The sequence below is a fragment of the Folsomia candida genome, unplaced genomic scaffold, assembly GCF_002217175.1.
Source record: "Folsomia candida strain VU population unplaced genomic scaffold, ASM221717v1 Fcan01_Sc017, whole genome shotgun sequence".
NCBI classification, from domain to species: Eukaryota; Metazoa; Arthropoda; class Collembola; order Entomobryomorpha; family Isotomidae; genus Folsomia; species Folsomia candida.
In genome coordinates, this window is record NW_019091209.1 from 3736842 (window position 1) to 3758327 (window position 21486).

At 39.5% G+C, this 21486-nt stretch overlaps 1 protein-coding gene across 1 annotated transcript in view; it reads right to left on the minus strand.

The window, feature by feature from the left end:
- LOC110857075 (mucin-2) overlaps positions 1-20913 on the minus strand; it is a 29094-nt gene extending 8181 nt beyond the window's left edge. The window contains exons 1-6 of the mRNA XM_022105682.2: positions 20306-20913; positions 10245-10370; positions 2286-2315; positions 1553-1753; positions 255-739; positions 77-185 (exon numbers count right to left, since the gene is read on the minus strand). Coding sequence (XP_021961374.1) covers positions 77-185; positions 255-739; positions 1553-1753; positions 2286-2315; positions 10245-10338 — 919 coding nt within the window. The 5' untranslated portion in view covers positions 10339-10370; positions 20306-20913. The remainder of the gene's footprint in view (positions 1-76; positions 186-254; positions 740-1552; positions 1754-2285; positions 2316-10244; positions 10371-20305) is intronic.
- Positions 20914-21486: the final 573 nt, after the last annotated feature.

A 21486-nucleotide genomic window follows, 5' to 3' on the forward strand; every position in this document is an offset into this window, starting at 1 on the left:
CAAAGTCAATACAAAAGCCAAAGCAGTTACTAAATATATATTTCATGACTTAAATATGTAATTATGTTCGACGTACCGCAAGAATACTTTTCAGGACAACACATTCCTGGTGGTGGGGCAATCGCGGTACAGTTTCCACCTTCATTCTCCAATGGTGCTCCACATTCTTGTACGGCACAAACAATCTGTAATTAGCGTTAAAAATTTAAATTTGTCCCCTCATATACTAAATTATACGCAAAAATAGCACTTACTTCTCCTCTCATACAGTAACAATGTTCACATGGTCCCGTAGCTCCAGGGATTTGTGACCCGTCCGTGTAGTACTCTCCTTCACGAATGCACCCTCCCGGGACTGGGGTCGAGGTAAAGATTGACTTGAGCGTGGTTGTGATAAGTCCGGTGACTGAGGTCGTAGTTTCATCCGGAAGTCCGAGCGGGTAGTCACATTGATACCTGACTGGACAACAGACCCCGGGTTGGAAGACGGGTTGACATCCCTCCACGTGCAAAATACATTCTTGCATCACACACGCCGTCTTGTTCCGGATGCAGTAGCAGAGTTCGCAAGGCTTGGTAGGATCACCTTCCACTTGTGCCCCGTCCGGATAGAATTTGTCCTCAATATTGCACCCACGCTCGTAATGGGCTAGCTCAGTGGATTCGGACACAGTGGCGAGACTAGTGGTAGACACCGTGGTTGTGGTCAAGGTACTCGGCGTGACCAATGATACAGGTACTGCATTTCGAAATAAGTCGCATTATTGGTAAGCATACTGATATTCTCGACAAGATACCAAACATGCGCCTGACATTTAACCCCATTCGTATCATCTAAGTTTGTTGTTAATAACATAATAATAATAACAGTTAAGCTTCCTCTGAATCATTCTGAATATTGTCCCACTACGTACACATTTATCACGTAATTCTCTCCCTGACATTCCCTAACTGACTGCATCTCTAAAAAAAGTAGTAAATACGAACTTGAACCCAAACAACAAAACGTGGTTGTTGTCCCATCACAGATTTGTAAATCATGAATGATGATAATCAGATGAATAAATGGAGGTTAACTACACAGGATGTGGGACTTCGCCCATTAGATCATCACTCATCTCATCACAATATTTTGCACCGTCGCGTCGCGTCGTCGTGCCGTGGTGAGAATGGGATACATAAATGTGAAAAAGTTTATTAAAGAAGCAGCCAAAACCTGCATGGCGGGGGGTAGTGGGACAAAAATCTCAATGTGTATCGAATTTGGAAATGTATAGCCTTAATTCCATAAGAGACAAACTAAACAAGGATGATACACAACTGTATGTGTCGGTTTGTATGTCGGTTTATGTTGCGAGGCACTAAAAAATACTCGTAAACTATTCCGTTATTTATCCTTTGCATTCAAATGAAATGTTTACTATCAAAAATTAGCCTGAACTAAAATCCTGTCTGTTACATAATAATGGCAACATGCAACACCTCGTCTCAAGTTCAAGAGTGTGCATATCTCCACCAAATAGTTGCTTATCATTGATCTTATCGCAGTTACCTTCTGGACAACTGATGACTGGACAGCATTGATCCGGCTTCTTCTCAATGGTGCAATCTTGACCTATCGGTTTCGTGAATGGGCACACCCGCAGGTAGCACATCAACATGGAATTGTGACACGTACAATTGAGACAAGGCTCATTTGTGAAGATTCGATCTCCTTCGCCGTAATGGTTGAACATGTAGTAGCATCCTCCCCCTGCGTGCGTTCAGAGTACAAACAAATCATATTTTAGCAATCTCACATTTCTTATCGTTTAGCAGGATCGAAAATTGTTTTTTGTTTTGTTGTTTGTTATGCATGCGCGTCCTTCACCAAGTACGTTGTTTCGCAGTGCACTTTGTTTTGTGGTGGTGATGGCGTGGTTCAGTTTGGCTCATTCAACTCTGCTATTAATTTATTTTTCAGGTATGCGCATTTATTTCTTGGATCGTCTCAATTATTATAATTTAATTCAATTTGATATCAATTTGTTGTCCATGTTAAGGAAGCATTTTTTTGCCTGCATGCAAACAATATACGGTGATTTCAACTAATACGAACGAACGACGACATAAAAGTTGCGTGATTAAAAGCTTGGAAAGTACAATAAAACTGCGTGTCTCGATAAAAGGTGGATAATTCGTACACTTTACTGTAACTGAAGGAATGCAGAGTATGTAAATGCGTGTCGTGGAAAAAAAAATCACCCGAGATTAATAATTGATTCGCTATTAAAGAAAAGACTTACCGTCCACATCGTCCCCTTCTACGGCTGGTGCTGTGGAGAAAAAAAGAAGAAAAAATCATGAGAAATCTGAGGAAAACATGAATTTTGATCAATTTCTTGCACATTAATACAATGTTGCATTTTAATAGATGCCTAACTGTGATTATGTTTCGTTTTTTAGGAGGGTGTGGGAAACCATGAGGGCAAAAACGCGTATCATAGGGTACAAGATACATACGTGCAGTGGAGAGGATTTGCGTTTTTATCGGTAGTAAGCAAGTAATAAGTTGTGTCACACTCTATGCGGTTGAAATGGAGAAGAATTGTAGAAAATTGTCTGAGAGAATGCATTTCAATTTGATTACCTGAAATAATCAGGTGGGCATAACAAAGGAGAGAGTAACAGTACATGGATTTGGGGATAAAGCATCAGAACGAGAACGAGGAGGAACAAGTGCAAGTTCTTCTACTTCTTGGCTTAGTTTAATGAGGAGGATGAATTGTATAGAGGAATTCGGCTTGCAGCTATTCATTAGTGGTGGAAAACAGGAAGGAAGAATAGTTTTGCTTCTTTTTTTGCGAGAGATTCGGTGTGTTAAGTGCTATCATCTCATCATCTCCTCCACACCCCACAGCCCACTCGCATTATGCTACATATTCTGGTGGTAGGAGGAGGAGTTTCTAAATATGTTTGGTACTACTACAAGTAGTAGCTCTGAAAAACGGACAGGAAGCAGAATTCAATGGCCGAGAGAGATTTGTGGATGCACATGAGCCAAAAGGAAACCGAATGTCCAACAACTTGGTCGTCAATTCTGCAACAAGTAAAACCAAGGGTCAGCTACCCACAACAACACAGCACCCCATTAGTTCAGCCACAAGCACCTCGAGGAAATTCAACACGAAACACGACCAATCTTATTAAAGCCACACCATGCATGCACTTGTTGCCTCTGTCTACTTCTTCCCAAAGGGCAACAAATCTGTGTCGTTTGGAGAATATATTTTATATCACCGTTCTCGCAGTGTGTGTGATGCAGCAATTTGCATCCATCCATCCATCCATCTACCTCTTTTCTTTTGCAGTGGGAAAAGCAAGCCACGATTCCACGATCTGTCTCAAGTTCTGGTCAGCGAAACCCAATATTAAAGTCTCGTCATTCATACTACGTACGTAATCTTTTGCATAATCTTTCGGGTTTTTGGGCACTTTTAATCCGTGTAATTCAATCACGTCCAACTCCCTTCTTCTTCCTTCTCGACTCGACTAATAAGACAAAAGTCCGGTTTTTATTGGGAGGAGAACAAGTGAAGAAGTGATCATGATAATGATGATGAAAAAGATCGTGGTGGATGTACAATTTCCTTCCTCTTAATAATAACGCCACAACAGAGGAGAAGAGAAGAAGTCTTGGCGTTGGCCATCATCAGTTCCGCAGGGGCAAAAAAACTGCAATTTTTCTACACAGAAATGCAGCAACAAAGTCGTAACATCATTTCCTAGGGCAGTTAGCAGCCAGCACTACGGTTTGTTTGTTGATGTGGTGGGTTTAATTCCACGGGAAATATGCATGTGCACATTTTATTTAATGGAGCTTGTTGCAACAACCAAATCAAAAAGTATTCTTCGTCTTCTTGAGCAGCATGCATGCAGCGTAACGTTTTTTTCCTCTGATTGCTCAACAAACAAACGTTGCTGAATATAATCCATCTTTTCTTACATTTTGAGACTGACTGACCAGGATCAAAGTCGACTCGGTTTAACGGTGCCGCATTGTTGCCCTCTCTGCATAACTGTCCAAATGCTCAAGAAGTTCTGCTTTGACATGGGCATCATCAACAATTTTCATTTCTACCTCATCATCCTCGTCATTGCCACCGTTTATTTATTTATTTATTTACTCACTCATGCACAGTCCGACTCCAATTACATTTTGCATTCATAAAACAACTCTTATTCGCAAACTGTACTAAAGCAAGTTACGATTTATTTACTCTGCTTCTTCTTTTTCCAACATATTTACCTCCCTTTCCCTTCACGGTTCCATTCCATCTTAAATTCTCCTTTAATTCAAGTGGAACACACGGAAATTCCGATTCTTTTGGCGAAAAGTGCAAGCTGAAACGTGAAGATGATCCTGCCCAGCGAAGCGTAAACACACCTTGATTTATGTGATGGAGCAAAAATGACTTGATAAAAAAGGGGAAGTATTTTTACAGCGAGAGGAAATTGCAGCATCGCAATTAGTACATGCCGGTGACAGTATCAAGGAAAAATTGCGTTAAAAGTTAAGTAACGTGTTCGTTAGCCGCGTCCTTGAACGTGTTTGGAAGTAAAAAGTTGAAGAAGCAGATTGGATGATATGCGTGATGTAAAAGATATGTACATACACGAGTGAAAAGAAGCAGAAGCAACTTTCGCTTTCTGTTCCCGGAAATAATGGGGCTACCTTGAATACAAAGTCGTAAGATGAACTCGTAACAAGTTGTTGGATATAAATAAGTGCAATGCACTTACTGAATTCCTCAAGCTTGGAGGAAGTGTGGGGAATGCGGTATGAATTTAATTTAATAAAAATAAAACTTCTTTTTCCTCACTTTTACGGGCATTTTAACCCAACCAACCAACCAGCTACACACAACAAAAGCGTAACAACAACAAGTGCAAGTGTTTCTCATTCTTCAAGTCATTTGCATAATACATTGACGCCTTGTGTTTGTGCAGAAAGAAGGGGGCCAGGAAATGGTTCAAGAACGGATGTTTGATCTTCAAAGTTGAACGCACATGCACAAAGCATGTGAAGCAAAGCGCTAATTATTTTTATTCCATTATTATTACATCGTTTTGTGGTTGGTAGGAAAGCAGGGGTGGTAATAAATAAATATATTTACAAGAAAGTATAGCAAAACGCTCATACGCCTCAAAGTGTTTACGCTATTAATTATTCTTGATTCTAAATTAAGATGGGAGGCTTGTACATAAGTTGTATCTACTTTTATCATCTTTTGCGATACTGGGTGATGGATGGGTTTACGTATATTTTCACTGTGTTCGTTTTGTTTTTTAAAATATCAATCTCGTTATGGTGGATTTTCCGTTTTTTCACAATGAATGCATTAAGAGGGGTATAATTATTGCGGAATTTCATTCCGTAATATACAATTCTGTTACTCAACCCTCCTGACCTCTTCTCGGTGGATGGATGGATGACATACTAGTCGCCGATATTATTGATTCATTGCATTGTTGTGCGTAATTTAGTAGGATGGAGCAAGGCCTTGAGTTGTTTCAAGTTCAATTATTATTTGTCGTATAAAAATTGGCAGTAATGAGATATGAATGTCGTACGAATGAATGAAGAATGTGGCATCATTATTATGTAAAGGTGCACTAATTGCCAATAATGATACCTTCAGTCCTCGCCAATCACAATAAATCTGCATGTATCGGCAAACAATCCGCCCAGGAGTGGATGGATGCAGTTTAAGTTTTTTTTGGAAGTCACCAGAAGATGTAATTTATTTATCTGGAATAGATATGTATGTACCTTATTGATTACAATATGAAATTATCCAAGCAGCTACTTATCTCATATTGGGGGGCGTATTCGTTTACAAGAAGAGATTATTCCGAGAGGAGACGATCTCCATCATTTCAATTTCTTTGTGTATGAAAAAGATAAAATTTTGTATGGATAAAAATGATGATTCCCATGCGACCAGAATTGCCCAGAAGCTGCTGCAGCATTCCGTGTTCAAGGAAGACTTGATCAAGCCCAAATCTCACGCCAAAATGGAGCATTTTTATTTTCTGTGCAAATAATATCGACACACAAAATGCCAAAGGAATCCGGCAGTCTGCCCCTGTCTGCACGTCTAAACAACAAGTTGATGATGATGAGATGCGGATAATAAACATGGCAAATTATGCAAATCAGAATGTATGCCAGCTCAGCGAACGTCGTCTATCTGCTAGTAGATATTACATATAAGGGAAATTGGGTTGTCCAGCGGCAAGGTCATTGGTTGAATGGATGCGTCAAACCCTAACTTCTGCACTTATGATTTACTATCGAAGTACTACTACTGCACTTTTTACACAATGGGAGGAGGAGGATTTATGTAGTAGTGCAACCGGATAAACGCCTAAATCATCATCGCATACATATTTATTTTACTGGTGGTCAACTCAACTTCATTTGTCGCCACAAAGTCAACGAACCTGTCTACGAATGAGCGGTACCCAAGTGCTAAGGGTCGGTTGTTGGTCATCCCGTGAAACAACATGCTCATCATTACAGCAGCTCGTCATCTCCGCAATATATCATTCTTCTGACAGGTGAATTCCGTCAAAATTTGGCAATGATGTCTCGCTTCGGCTCTAAGTAAATCGCACCTTCATCTCTCTCTCTTTGGCTTACACTCAATAATAATACATAATAATTCCGAGATGATCTGCGTGTTTGCAATGGTTACTTATTGGAACAACAACTAATTAGAGCTACGCCTGTATTCATCTCAGCAGCACTAAAATCCCAGTGAAGAATGAAGAATTTCAACTTTTTGTTAAAAGCACAACACTGCATTGTATTTCTCGTTGTTTATGAGAGGAAGGAAATATGATATGACTTTGCCTGCGCGTCTTCTGAAAATGTAATCCTCTAATCGAATGCCATAAAATAACGACTTTTCTTCTCCTTCTTCTATATGCATTCACAACAAGTACACATGCACAACGGACGGACGGACCTTTACCAGGTTGCTAAAAATTTTACAGACTTGTAGCTAGCAAATCAATGCTCCCTAACTAACAACAACTCGCATTAATATTGCTGCTACTACATGGGTTTGAAGAGTCATGCATTTTTTTCTGGTGGAGCTACAACATTCCGATGAATTCTGATTATATGTCATCGTTTTTCCCACACGAGTGAAAACGTAATGAACTCTCCAAGAAGAAGAAGAACCGTAAATGCCTTTCCCCCACGCAGAAGCAGAAGAAGAAGAAATTAATATTAATGGTCCGCCTGGTTGTTGGCATCTTAAAGAACGCGTCCCTCTTATGCCTCACACCTCACACGAGATAATGTTGTGCACCGCAGTGCCAACCAACCAACCAACCAACCAGTAATAAGTATTTAATATCGTTACAACAATTACTTACTGCTGAAGAGATGTCACAAACCTGCAACCTCTCCTCGTGTGGATAAAAATTACACAAAAGATACGAAGCACAATTACTCCAAGAAAATCGTTCTGGTGGTCTCCGCATTATTTATCGCGTAAGAAGAAGGACCCAAATCAGTTTATAATCTCATTTGTAATGGGGCATCAAATCCACCTTGGTTGAAATGAAACTGGCATAAAATATTTGCACATGTCAAAAATACTCGGTCGTCATCTTTTGTACGTATGATGCCATGTGCACTTCCGGGTTTCTTTCCCGTGAGTGAACCCACACAAGTAAAAATTCCAGTTATGACAGAAAGAGAGAGCAAGAGATAAGTAGGAAAATAAAAGTAATGACATTTAGAAATGGAACTAGATCTGGAATCAATTTGCATAATTGAATCGACTAAACGATGATACGCATCGTCTAAATAAGAATTTACTGCTCATTAACTCAAGTCAAACAGGATTAGGCGGTCGTAGACTGGTCGTTGTCATATGAGAAATTATGCGTTACCAATTCCTTGACCTTTTACACTGCGAGGAACAGTTGGGTAGATGCGAGACAGAAACTCAAGACTTGAGATTAATTTAATCTCATCATTATCATCCCGATTAAATTGAACTTCTTGAAATGAATTAATTAACAAGTTTGCAGACACGGTCTGCAATGCGGTCCTGCGACTGAGACCGTTTATGTACTTGGCTACTTTTATACCTTAATGAATGAGATGACGAGACGAGGAGGATTGATCTTGAAATTGAGACGGTCATTTTTTCCTAGAACGTGATCCTGCCGTATAAATATTTAGTATGAATTGTGATTATTGGATAATAATCGTTGCGTATGTATCCCTGCATTTGTCATCCATCATTGGAAGAGAGTTAATAAAAATTGTGATTACTAACTACATACTTCTGTTAATTAACTAATGAATGACATTGAGTCCCTTATAATTAAGTAATTACCTATGCAACCTATCTGCATAATGGTTAAGGTACATAAAAATTAAGAGAGTTCGAGACGTGAAACGAACCCAAAACGACTGATGACTCTTGTAGATACGTAAGCGATTATTGCCATTAAAAAGGAGACATTAATATGCAAGCCTTGTTTCCAGCAATCAAACTTGTTGTCATTTTTTTACGATATCCACTTTTATGACTTTATAACAGCAATCGCTGCCATGATCCAGGGAAACACTAGTCAAGTCGAATTTCGGTGATTATAAAGGCGATTACATTCAGGGACCGACAACAAGGAAATCATTGAGGTTTTTAAGCACTTGACTTCACCGACAAGATTCGACAAGATTGACAAAAATGTTGTCGTCATTTAGCCAAGAATTTATACCAATACGTTAATTTTGTGGAACTTGTTGAGCCACTTTCCGATGTTAATCACTGCCCATTTAGTTTTTGGAATCTTCTAATCGCCTACGACGACGACCACGACGATGACCACGACTTGACCACTGCCTCCTGCATATTTCTACCCGTCCACCAAAACATGATAAACTGCCCATACTCGCAAAACGATGGTCACTACTTGACTCTCATAAATTTTACCATTGTGTCCTTGCCATCAAACCTATTGCTTTCGAGAGGAAAATAAACAAGATTCTTTAATGGTCTGACTGTGCGATGATTCATGTTTTCAACAAACTTTGACTCTATTATTTTGCATATGTACGTATGTAGTACATCATCCCCTCGTGGCTGCCCGATACATATCACTAACTAACCAACTCTTAACTACTGTGAAAAACCACCGTCGAACAGAATAGTGAAGAAAGAACCTGTAGTCAATCTCCAAGAATCATCGATATTTAGGATTGTCGACGCTTCTTGATAACTTATTCTGTGTACGATCATGTGTCATCTCTCTAAATATGTTGTACAATAAACTAGTCATACAAACTACGTGTAAATAAGTAGTAATTTTCAGAAGAACATGAAGCAGAAGGGGTACGTACATTGAGTTGAGTGCTTCTTGAATGGCGTGGTTGGTGGAGAAACAATTTAGCAAACCCTTCGAATAAATTGGACGCGTAATCAGTTGGGGAATTTTGGAAGGTGAACAAATGTATGGATGGTTTGGATATTTAAGTAATCGACTTAATAATTCCTTTCTGCTGACATAACCATCTTCTTATTTTTTTCTGCTAAAATATTTACTACTTCTGCAGCCAAGAAGATCACAACCACGAGTTATTTGTCTTTTCTAATGATGTATCCGAAATTAAGCAAAAATATTGTATGCAAATATTTATTTGCAAACATTCTTGGCAGTTGTAGAAATTCCTTGAAGACTTGAGAAACTCGATGGACGAGTATTAATAATAATATAATGACCAAAACCAAAGTTAAAAAATTTATGAATGTCGTTCCGAACCTGGAACCGACCAATTGGCACATGTACCCGACCCGTGCATTGTTTTTGATGCTTGTTATTGTCGGAAAATTGTCGACTTGATGAGAAAAAAGATAGATAAAATCTACAATCAACATTTGATAATTACGATCGCGGTTGCACTATTTACTTCAAACGTCGCCAAACGGAGAGAGTGCAGTGCATTGTGCAAAGGTCACATCCCGAGGTTGTTGCATTGTCATTGTTGCCATTTCAACGGGAAGAAGAAGGGATTATTATAAAGAGACAGAAAAAACGCGTTTATACTGTGCACACAATAAAGAAGATATGTGGGACCAATTAATTCAGTCAGAGAGGGAAATGCAGTTCATAAAATAGCGGCATAACAAGAAGAGGAATGGAATCATAAACACAATAAAGAAAAAAAAAGTAATTACCACCCAGAGTCCGGTCCAACAATAGAAACGGTATCAAGAAAATTAAAATATGCATCGAATGAGAATCCACCCTTGATAATAATAAGTTCTTCATGATTTTGTCGCTCGTTTGATTTCCTCCAGTTCCTGTGGGACACACAAAAGGAAATACAGATTAAAGCATGCAAAATAACTTGAAAACTGACCACTTTAATAAATGCATATCGGTATTATTTATGTATTTACATATTATTTGAATACGGGTTGAAGACGCATTCTTTTTGCACAGACAACAACATTTTTTCATCCCTACTAAATACATACTAACTGCTAAACATCTTCTGTCTATCAATATGTGTGTTCAGGTTGTCAAATTGCATATTATGAATGTGCATAAGACCACTTATCAGGTCTTCCTCAACCCTTTCGTCCTTCTCCGTCTTCGAGATGGGTGTCAGTCAGCTAAGTAAATGGCATCTCCTCTCCCGAATAACTTGGTTGGGTTTACCGTTTTCTCACTCTGACACTTAAAATATGTGAACTGTTTTAGTCAGCCCATTAGAGATTTTTATTGCCCTTCTCCTGATTAATAGGATAGTGGCGAGGGCAGATGAGATGAGAGTGTATATGTCTAGGAAAAACTGGTGTTGGCATTTTTGAATAAGTATCAGTATATCTCCACCAAGTGAAAACCAATCCGTCCCACATTCATCACGGGAACCGGCTTGTTCTTCACAAAAGTCAGAGTATCGCCACTTCATTCTCCTCATCATGAAAGCAAATATGTAAGTGAGTGTTTTATCTTTCAATATTTGATCTACAGTTAGAAGATTGCGGGGAGATTACTTTACTTAGTTTTATTTTTACTTTGATGAAAAATAGTCAACTTGGATGATGATTCGATGGGGTGACGATGATGTGAATGTTCAACACCAACCGGTTGGCAGATCTGATTATTCTTGTTACATAATAATCATTACTACAACCGCAACTACAAAACTGTGTGCACAAGTTCCTCCATTCATCATTGTTTACGAAGAGAGCAGTGATATCATACGTATCAAATTAAGCGGTGTCACCAACCACACTTGGTTATTTACTTCTTACATAAAAATGAAATGGCATCATGCATTTGCATAAATACATTGTACGTATTATTAAATACTCGCCCCTTTATTATGGCAATAAAAATTTGCCCAAAACTTGCTACTGACTGACCAGTACGACATTGCAGGTGGCGATATGGGGTGAAATAAATCCTTAAGTCTCGTATAGCTACTACCCGACATATTAATAAACATTAGTGTCACAACGTTGTAACAAACGATGTCCTAATTTTAACAAATTACGCCATCCATCCAACACACACATGGGTAGGTTACTTGTGATAATGACTCTGCTTATCTTCACTCTTTGTTAATGAGTGAGTAAATTTGATGATGATGATGATCCTTAAAACCAAGACAATTGCAGGTTTCAGGTAATAGCGAAAGTTTTAACAAGCTAGTTTTCATATCGCTTTTGTTGGCTCGCGCGACATGAAAAGTGACGCGTGTTTACTTTGCTCGGTGTTAATTGCACAGTCCGACGACGACAAGTGTCCTTGAAGATGTCACACACAGATCTTCTTCGGACTGGTCAATTGACGACGGGCTTAAGTCTACTTGCATAACTGTGTCCTCCGTGCCGTCACACTTCTAATTAATTATTTGTCTTTCTTTCCAAAGAAAGTAAACAGAGAACGTTGCTGTTTACTTTTAGTTTCTCATTTGTCTAGATTTTGAAAAATCGTTCGTTCCTACGCTTATATAAATCAGCCCTCGTTAAACTTGCGGGATGACGGATATTGGTATTTAATGAATTGTAATGAGCATCTCATGATTTCACAAGATTCCTGAAAAACAGGTATTTTATTTTTACCCAAAGTCATCAAAGTTATGTAAAAACCAATGAAAATAAATAAACAGACGTATGTAATTTAATCAGTATGCACCACATAAATAGTCGAGAACCAAAACAACAACCTCATTTTGCCAGCCTTACGTATTCTATTGTTTGGCTATCTAAAAGTTGTCTCATCTTTGCACCATCTCGTTCGATTGGATCGTCTCGTCGATGTGTATCAACTTGCCTCGCTAAGAATACGAACATAACTCCCACGTTTGGTCGTGGTCATCTCATTCTTCTGAGATGTCAAATTACCATAAAATTTTTTGCTCTTCCATTAACTCATTGGCAAAAATCGTGAAAAGTCCGAGACATTATAGTTAGTTGCCAACATCATCGACACCTTATTTATTTAGTTGGTTGGACACATAGACGCGGACCAGACAGAGACACTTGAAGAAAAAAATCCTGCCTTTGTTACTCTTATTACCGGCACATTTATTTATTTATTATTTTTACTGTGATAAAGTTACTTTGAACTTTACGGTTTTTTAACTCCAACAATAATGTTCATTCCTTTGAGTCAGACACTTGGCAGACAAGTCTCTGAAAGGGGATTGAGACTCTTGAATGGCACTTGAATCCCAATTATGGAAATCTTCTCGTTCATTCTCACGGCTTCCTATGAACTATCCTTATCCGTATAGATATGTATGCATGTACAAATTTAGCATGGCGTGAAGTGGGGTAATTAGACATTGATGTAATTCCCAATAAATAATGCTGCATCATGGATGGTTTTATATTTACTTGGTCATATTGTCCGGATTTGCATTTGCGGTTGAATGAAGAGGATCAACGGAACTAACACTACTGCTACTGACTGGTGCCAGCCAGGGGAAGTCCCACCACTAATAACAGTATGTCCCGATTCATCCCTTCTGTTGTGGAGACATTCAGATAATACTTGCTGATTATGTAAGGACGCGAGATGACAGTAATGATCGATAAATAACCTGGTTTACTAAGTGAAAATGCCGTTAACGGTGGGGAATAAAAAACTGTCAAGATGGGATTACAGTGAGGATTTGTAAAAAAAATTATAAAAAGATGACTTCATAATCTTGGATGATGATATGATTATACATGGTTCCAGTGGTTTGGTTATATCTTTTGTCTAACTTTTTCCTCACTGGTTAGAAATAATCTCAACGTGGGCATTGTGCTAATTCTGTGAAAATCCAAAAAGCTAGTCTGCCAGGGTTTTGTCCAAATAAAACGCAAGTCGAAGCTTTCAATGACATTGCTGACTAGATTTTCGCCAGGTTCTTTCTTATCGTGCATTCATGCCTTCTGCGCCGAGTGGGATCGTACCGTAGTCGTATTAGAATTGACGCTGAAGGGTCAAGCACAATGCATTATCCAACAAAATCGCGAGATGTTTTTTTAGAGGGCCCAACCAAAAACCTCAAGCACCTCGAAGAACTGGGTGATGTGCCCAAATAAGTAAGCTTGGAGAAACATCCGAAATTCACACCACCATCGTCGTCTCAAGTGCAAAAGGATGAGGAAGAAAGAGTTCAAAAACTTGGAAGAAGTCTGTGCACACTTGAATGGAAAGTGTTGCATCATTCCACCCACATCGTTCCTCATCTCATCATCCTCTCTGATTTTTTATGCAAAAAATCCAGCTTGATTACACGCTTCAAAAAATCGTATGAATTATTTACCTTGATTTTAAATTTTAAATTTGTCTGATTCCTGTATATTTGAAGAGAGGGAGAGAGAAGTAGAAAAGTTGGTTTGGTTGAACTTGAGGGCAAATCATTAAATAAATTCGCATCAAATCTGTAATCCTGCGATGGACGGACGGACGGACGAAGGGATGTGATTTGACCTTGATGGTGAGAAGTGCATGGCGTCTCAGCTCATTCGCAGAGCCAACACAAGCCAGTTATTATTGATGTGAGAAAGTCAAGAAATTACGGGACGACTACATATCCACCTCAAAAGTCGGATGAGGTTGCACGAAGGGGTTGGAATACCTGCAACTAATTGGTGGATTTCTGGAAATTATGGTTTGTCAGAGTCGATGACCTAGTACGCAGTTAATTAAAAATACATAAAAATCTAGAAGGTGTTGTCGGGGTCAACTCAACTTCATCCATGTGCATATATCGCTTATCTATATATAGGATTATGCTAATTATGCATGGTGCTAACACCAACAGCAGGGTCCAGATTTTCGAAGGAATTAACCATCCCAGATCACCAGGGTCTCCGCGGGATGATGTTTTCAAGTAACCGGAAGTGCGGTATTCTTGCCGACGCACGCTCCCCATAAATCCGCACGTATGTATCTATATCCAACCACTGATCCGTGGTCGTTCGTTCGTTCGTGGATGAGACTGAAGGAAACAGGTTTGAAGGACTTTGAAGGTTTATTTGGCAATAAAGCAATCCAATCCAATAATGCTGTTTCGCTTACGCTTTAGCCTGGTCTGCTTGTGCAATTTTTTGTTGTTATCGAGCTAAAAAACTTGTGTTGATGTTGGCACCACTAGTTCAATGAACTTATCTCTCTTTAGACCGTGTGAATCCTCACAATTATCATTAGATTTCACTGTAATATTCGACTGACCGTCATTACCACTATTCAGTTCCTTCCTACAAAAAAATCGCATCTTCTTTTCTTGCTCTGCTCAACGCAACCAAACTTATCATCCATCCGCCCGTCCGTCCGTCCGTTCATCTACCACCACCCTCTTCATCATCAGCGCAACAAAGAGTGTGTGCAACCAGAACCTCACTATGTAACTCACTCGTGGTGTCACGTGTCGTCAGCGTCGTCAGCACAGGAGCCGTAGTAGTGGTCACACCGGACCAAAAAACACATCCGTGCCCATAAATAGCTCAATCTGACAAATCTTGTGCCAATTTCTACGCCATAAAACCACCACAGAATATGCGAACACTCTCCTTTTTGTTTCTCTTTGGAATTCGGATGTAACTTTGTAGGTTGTGCTGTAGCTTGAAGGAACGTGCAACCGTTAATCATCTTTAGATTCGGCAAATGACCAGACCACAACGCCTAGCACTCCACAGTCCACACTACCTGCTCGCTCGGACCAGACCGCGTTTACACTCAACTTTTTAAAAAGACCAAGCAACACATATTTCTGAAGCAAAAGTCCTGAAGCCAATAATTATTCAGACGAAGCAAACTAATTGACATCGATCTATGCCCAACAGACAAATGTTTTCCGTAGAATATTCTGCATTTCCTTCTAGGTACGATTAGGTGCTGCTGTATGCATGCACTTGTAGTCTGCTTCGAATCATCATGCATCATCATCATCACAGAAAACGGCAAATTCCTTGACATTGAACAGCCCTGAACTTGAAGACGGACACCACTAATTTGCTAGCTCACCTTGCCATCTTAATATCGCATCTTTGTTGGTATCACCATCTCATCAGAGGACAATGTATTGTCACAACAATGGATATGTAAGCTCATCATTTGTGCTAAATCATGTTGGCTGGTGTTCAACTGACTAACTACCGATTTTGCAACACTATTTTTATAAAGTAGAAATATAAATCTTTTCTAAACAAGGGTACTTATTTTAATAAATGTTACTCTTTTGCCTGTGATTTTATACCAGAAGAGAAAAAAAGATGTGATGCAAATAAATAATTGCAAGGTCCAAAATAAAATTGCACGCGATTCAACCCACTTAATTCACTCCCCCGATCTTCTGACAGGCGTGGTGGTGGACATTTTAAAGTGGAAAATATTCAATTTATCATAAATAACTACCACTTGACAGACCATGTACAGTCGTCTCCTCTTCTCGTTACTGGTACTTTTCAGCTTCCGGTTTACCGCAACGACCCTGCCCGATGCGAAACAACGGTATTTAGACAATGCTTAAAAAGAAGAACTATTTCCATTTCGTGTTACAGTGGAATTATTGCATATTATAATAATTTGTTTGTAAATATGCATATTCTTCGTCCAACTAATCAGGAGAAGAAAAAAATAATTAAAATTTTGCGTTTTTCTTGAAAGTAGGAGTGTTTGCATGATCTGTCTGTCTGTGTTCCAGACTTAATATTCATTTTACTAATTAAACGAGGAAATGGATAAATAATGAAGGAAGGCAGGCAAAAATTAATAGAAAACAATTATTCGACTTAAATTGTTAATGGCGAAATTTCATCAAATAGTATCCTGTCATCTAGTCAGCAAATCAAACCAGTCAAGCGGAAAAATGTAAATACTCGATTCTTATTAATCCACCACCACCACGGATGGATGATGGATCTTATAAACTTGAATTTTCGATTTGCTGATGAAGATTATGATGATGATGATGGATTGGATGACGAGTTTCCTTTGTATACAAACAATTCCTAGATAAGCAGGACGGACGGGGAATTAAGCTAATCCTAAGCACGCATCTACATATTTACATGTATGTAACTGAGAAGATGCGCATTTTCTTAGCTTGATCACTCGTCAAGCAAAAGTGCCACAAAAGAAGTGAGACGAGAAGTGCAATCAAAATCAATCGATACAAACGTGTCCTGCTGCATTGCATGCTAAACAAGAACAAGAAACGGTCCAATAACTAATAATATGTTGAAGGTTGCAAAGTAAGTATGTGGAGGAATTTACATTTTAATCTGTCCGTAAAAAATCTGCCCACTGCACCACTGCTAATTTATTTTTATACATATTTAATTTAATGCCAGTAGGCAGCCATGTTAGGTACGTCAGAAATTTGATATAAAATGGGTATAAAATTGGCAATTAAATTTTTCTATAAATGGCTCTGCATATGAAGATGGGTTAATTTCACCACTTATTATTTTCCTAATTTTGGGGAGTTTTATAAAAGGAGAAGGAATGCCATCCATCCATCCATTCACGTGCACGTGGGGTTAGTCGCCTATGCATTTAGTCAAGTACACAGGAACTCTTTAGTCACTTATCATGGACAAGAATGATGAATAAGTAAATAAATAGATGAGATCATCTGGAAGTAATTTTTCTTGTTTCCACACTAATTTCTTTCAACGCAGAGAAGGAATCAAGACAAGACTGGTGGTGTAATTGGAAAGGACGCAAAAAGTGAGCAAAATTAGTGTTGGACTTTTATAGGCAATGAAATGGGATAAAAGTCGAATCATTTTCATGATCATGTTTAAAGTAATCAATGATGGCAAGTCTTGTCGTTCTTGAGAACAACATAAATCTCATCTCTCCTCGGTACGTACGTATCACCACCACCAGAATCATGATCGGTGTCCCTTATGCAAATATGTGGCTGGCTCATCTTCACCACCACCAATTGCGGAAAGAAAGATATTATTATCTGCTTGTTTTTAAAGGTCTCCACAAAATTAGCAAATCAACGGACCACACGCTTTTTCTTGGATGGCATGCGGAGGGTTGAATGCGAAGGATATGCAGAAAAAATAAGTCAACGATGGATGAGCTGGGTTGGTACTAGTCGTGAGTTCATTTGTGGCTGTGCGAATTCCTCAGCCAATATTTTTTGTGCTGCTAATTAAGATCCTGATTGACAAAAAGCAAATTTTTGCACAGGGATGTCGCAATAATTTAGTTTTTCGTATTTTTTTAAGCAACAAGAACAATCTGCTAATCTTCGGTTCTCATTTGTCTACCTGGAATTTGGGAGAGATTTTATCTGGTGGGAATCTCACTCACCACTTGAGACGGTTTGTGGTGGTTTTGCCTGTCATAACATATTTATTGAATAATTGAATCCTTCCCTCACAAATTTTTGATGCACTATTTATTTTGCAGACAGAATTTGAGATGCAAATTTTCGAGATGTTCGATGCAAGGTCTGCTGGCTGGCTGATTGTTGGCTGGGATGTCAGAGAGTGGCTGTGATAAGGTATCATTACTAAGCCTGCAGCCCCTCCTTCCCGACTGGAGGAATGAATCGACTTGTTGTTGGGGCAATTTTGATACCACACGGCTAATTACATCATAATACAAAGTACAAAATTTGGGTACACATGTGTATCGTGTTGTAGGATGCAATCGTTGCTATTTCCCAGGAAGGATGAAACGTTAAAATGTTAACTTCCACCTTTTTGGCAGAGTTGTTTGTGGATGGATGGATGGATGGATGTGGAGTGCAGTACGTACAGATTTGCCTCAGTTTCCTTGACCTCCTATTATTCAACACTCTTAAGGCAAGCAGGATCCACATACACATGAATACAGCCCCATGAATACAACTTGGTGTTATTGTTATGAGTGTTCATACGTGCTAAAAAGTGTATCTACGTAACTGGTGAGAGATACGTAATGCCTCCTGGCCTGTGCACTGCACTCTTCTGCACACCTTCCCTCAGCCAAGATTGACTTTACGATTACTCTCCTATCGCCGACGAATCAATGATTGGTGAATTAAATGATGACTTGATCACTACATGGCCTTTCGTTCATGTTTTCAATAATTGCATGGTCAAGTCCTCACTCACTCATTCACTTTGTGTATTTAATAATAATTTTTCTGGCTACCGCATCATCCGCTTCCACCCAAGAGTCCAACCTTACGTAAGGATTTTACGTAATAAATAAGGTTTGCAGGAGGGGATTTCGACTCGTTATTAGTCTTATGGACAAGCACTACGTACGTATAGAATACGTCATAAAGGGATGAGAATTCAGTCGTGGAGGCTACTCTGCTAATAATAAAAGTGGCAAAAGTCCAGAGGTAGTCATCGTTGGTGGTTAGTTGGTCAGTTCGTGTGATCAATATGCTGGTTGATATGTGCATAGATTTGCTGAAAGTAAAAGGAGTTTATGCCTGTGTCGTCTTGGTCGTCTTGGTGGTTCTCGTCGCATACTTACAACTTTTTCTGCTTGGCAGATTTATGATATACAAATAGACTTCTCAATGAATATAAAGTGCATGCCCAATGAAACTGCTTGTTACTACGAGTGCAGTTTGTATTATGGTAAACGTCTCATATTTCAAGTCGTCTCACTCTCCCTTCATTCAGGCAAAATGTCAAATAACTGCAAGCCACTAATTAAGTCAGATCGCAACGACCTTCAACTCATCGCCTTCCAATTTCTGATTTTTGTTGCAACAACGCAGCAGCAGCGTCAGAGAAACAATGTGTGATATGTTCTGATAAGTAAGTAAATATGATCATTAATAATGAAATGGAATTGCACCCAGCACTTTTATTCCTTTTTGCATACCTACCTCTTCTGGCCTATCTTTTGAGGACTTGGTCATGAAAATAGGCTCGTTGCATTGCAACTATGCACGTACGTATTGTATTGGTTTACATTGAACCAGTCATGTAATGCATTATGCATGCATGCATCTTTTTATGTATTTAGTTATTTATTTATTTATTTGGTACAACCAAATTTAGGCAGTCTAGCATTCAAGCAATGCCAAAACGACTTTAATAATGTCTCCTGCCTCGCGTTTTCACCCTCCAAAAAAGCCAAAAGAAATGTCCAACTCCAACCAGGAGACAAATTAATGGGTAAAATTTCCGAGTTGTGTTTTTGTTCTTGGTATGAAAAGGAGAGAGAGAACACGCATTATCGACTCCCTCCCTTTGGCCATCGTCATCATGCAATCTTATGCGACATTGTGTAAATTGTGATCGGATTTAAGGCCAAAAAAGTGGAGTGGAGGAGTATCTACGAGAAACACACGGGCTGCTCTTTTGTATGAATGGGAAGAGGTGAGTAAACTGCATGCATCGTGCAACGAACGAACGCTCCACGTAAAACCAAACCAGTAAATTCTCCATGGTATGAAAATCTGTCACCCGAGTTTGATCAATGAGCAATAAAATGATAGTTCTGTGTCGTCCATGGCTGGGGACTAATCGGTGGGTAAGAATCAATTGGGGTTTTTCGGTAGGTCTATCTCTATCGCCGATTTCTTCTGCCTTGTTCTCCGAAATCGGGCTTAATAACGGAGCGTAGAGGAAAAATTTGGTATAAAATCCTTGGCCTGGAGTCGTTATGCCGGAGCTAATCAATGTCATCAATAATCTCTCCGCATATGTACGAAGCTCACCATTTGTCCAGTTTTTTTTCTGGCCAACTTGCCCCAAAACACGTACGCATCTGAACCAATTACCGGAAATAGATAAATAACGGGGGTTTGACTTACAGTTAAAAATCTCCCTTTTTGAAGTCGGAAGTAGTCTTCGCGTTCCGACTCTTCCCTTGAGTCGTGGTCCTCTAATAAGGAACTGAACACGCCAAAAAAAAATATCCACACTATAATATCGTCCCGACGTTTGATAATCACTTAACTCGGGAAAAGAGTCTCATCCTCCTGGCGAGGTGATCATAATCACAAGATAAAAACTCAAAACTGTCTCAAATTCTCCGTTCGTCGGCGTCGTCTCAAATTGTCCGACCCCAAAATAAATTGTCACAAAAATTGAGAGTGCCCAGATATAGCAACTTCTTTTTGACGAGATGATGCGGTATTGCACTGCTAGAAAGGTGGACAGGTCAAGGAGGTGTAGTATCAGGGAGTTGAATGTTGCTGCTGCTGATGGTCTCTCTCTGGTCCTATGGCGTGATGGTCACCGTATGACAGGTGGGCCTGAATTGAGCAACAGTATCAAGTGGACAATGGTTTTTGGGCAACTTTTGTGTGCTATCCTACCGCTGCGAGGTGCAAGTTGGTATTGGCTTGCATTTGCAGGGTGCGAATCGTGCTAAGGAATGAAGAAGACGACGACGAAGGTAGGCTCGCTGCTGCTTCTTCGCAATGCAATGCAATGCTGCTCTTATGCCTGTGTGGAGGTAGGGAATGGATTGGTGGTGAAATAATCCGAGGATATGTACAAATGAAGGAAGTGTTCCCAGGCAGTGTGAGGATGCCTCTCGTCTCCTGAGTCGTAAAGTCAGTCGAAATTTGCACAGAGAGTTAGTTAGTTGGACCACCAGAAGTATGTAGAACCGGGGGTGCCACTACTACCCGTGCGGTGTTCTTGCAAATCGCACACCAGCTCCTTTAACCATATCCTCTCTGAGTTGGTTTGGTGGAGTTCCATATTTACTTACTTAAATCCTTCCAATTAACAAAATTCACGACGCAGCAGCTCTTCTTCTTCCTTCCTATGCAGGTGAACCACACCACATTTCCCACGCCATGCAGCTAATAGCTACCTCGTGATGGTATTTCCGAACAGGGCCCCATGCAAAACAGGGATATGTATGCACCTGCGATTGCTGGACAGATAGGGATGCTGCTGACCATCAAATCTGAACCATCGTGACATCCGCTGCTAATTTTTTGCACCAGATTTCACCCTCTCTCCTCCACTTCAAAATTCA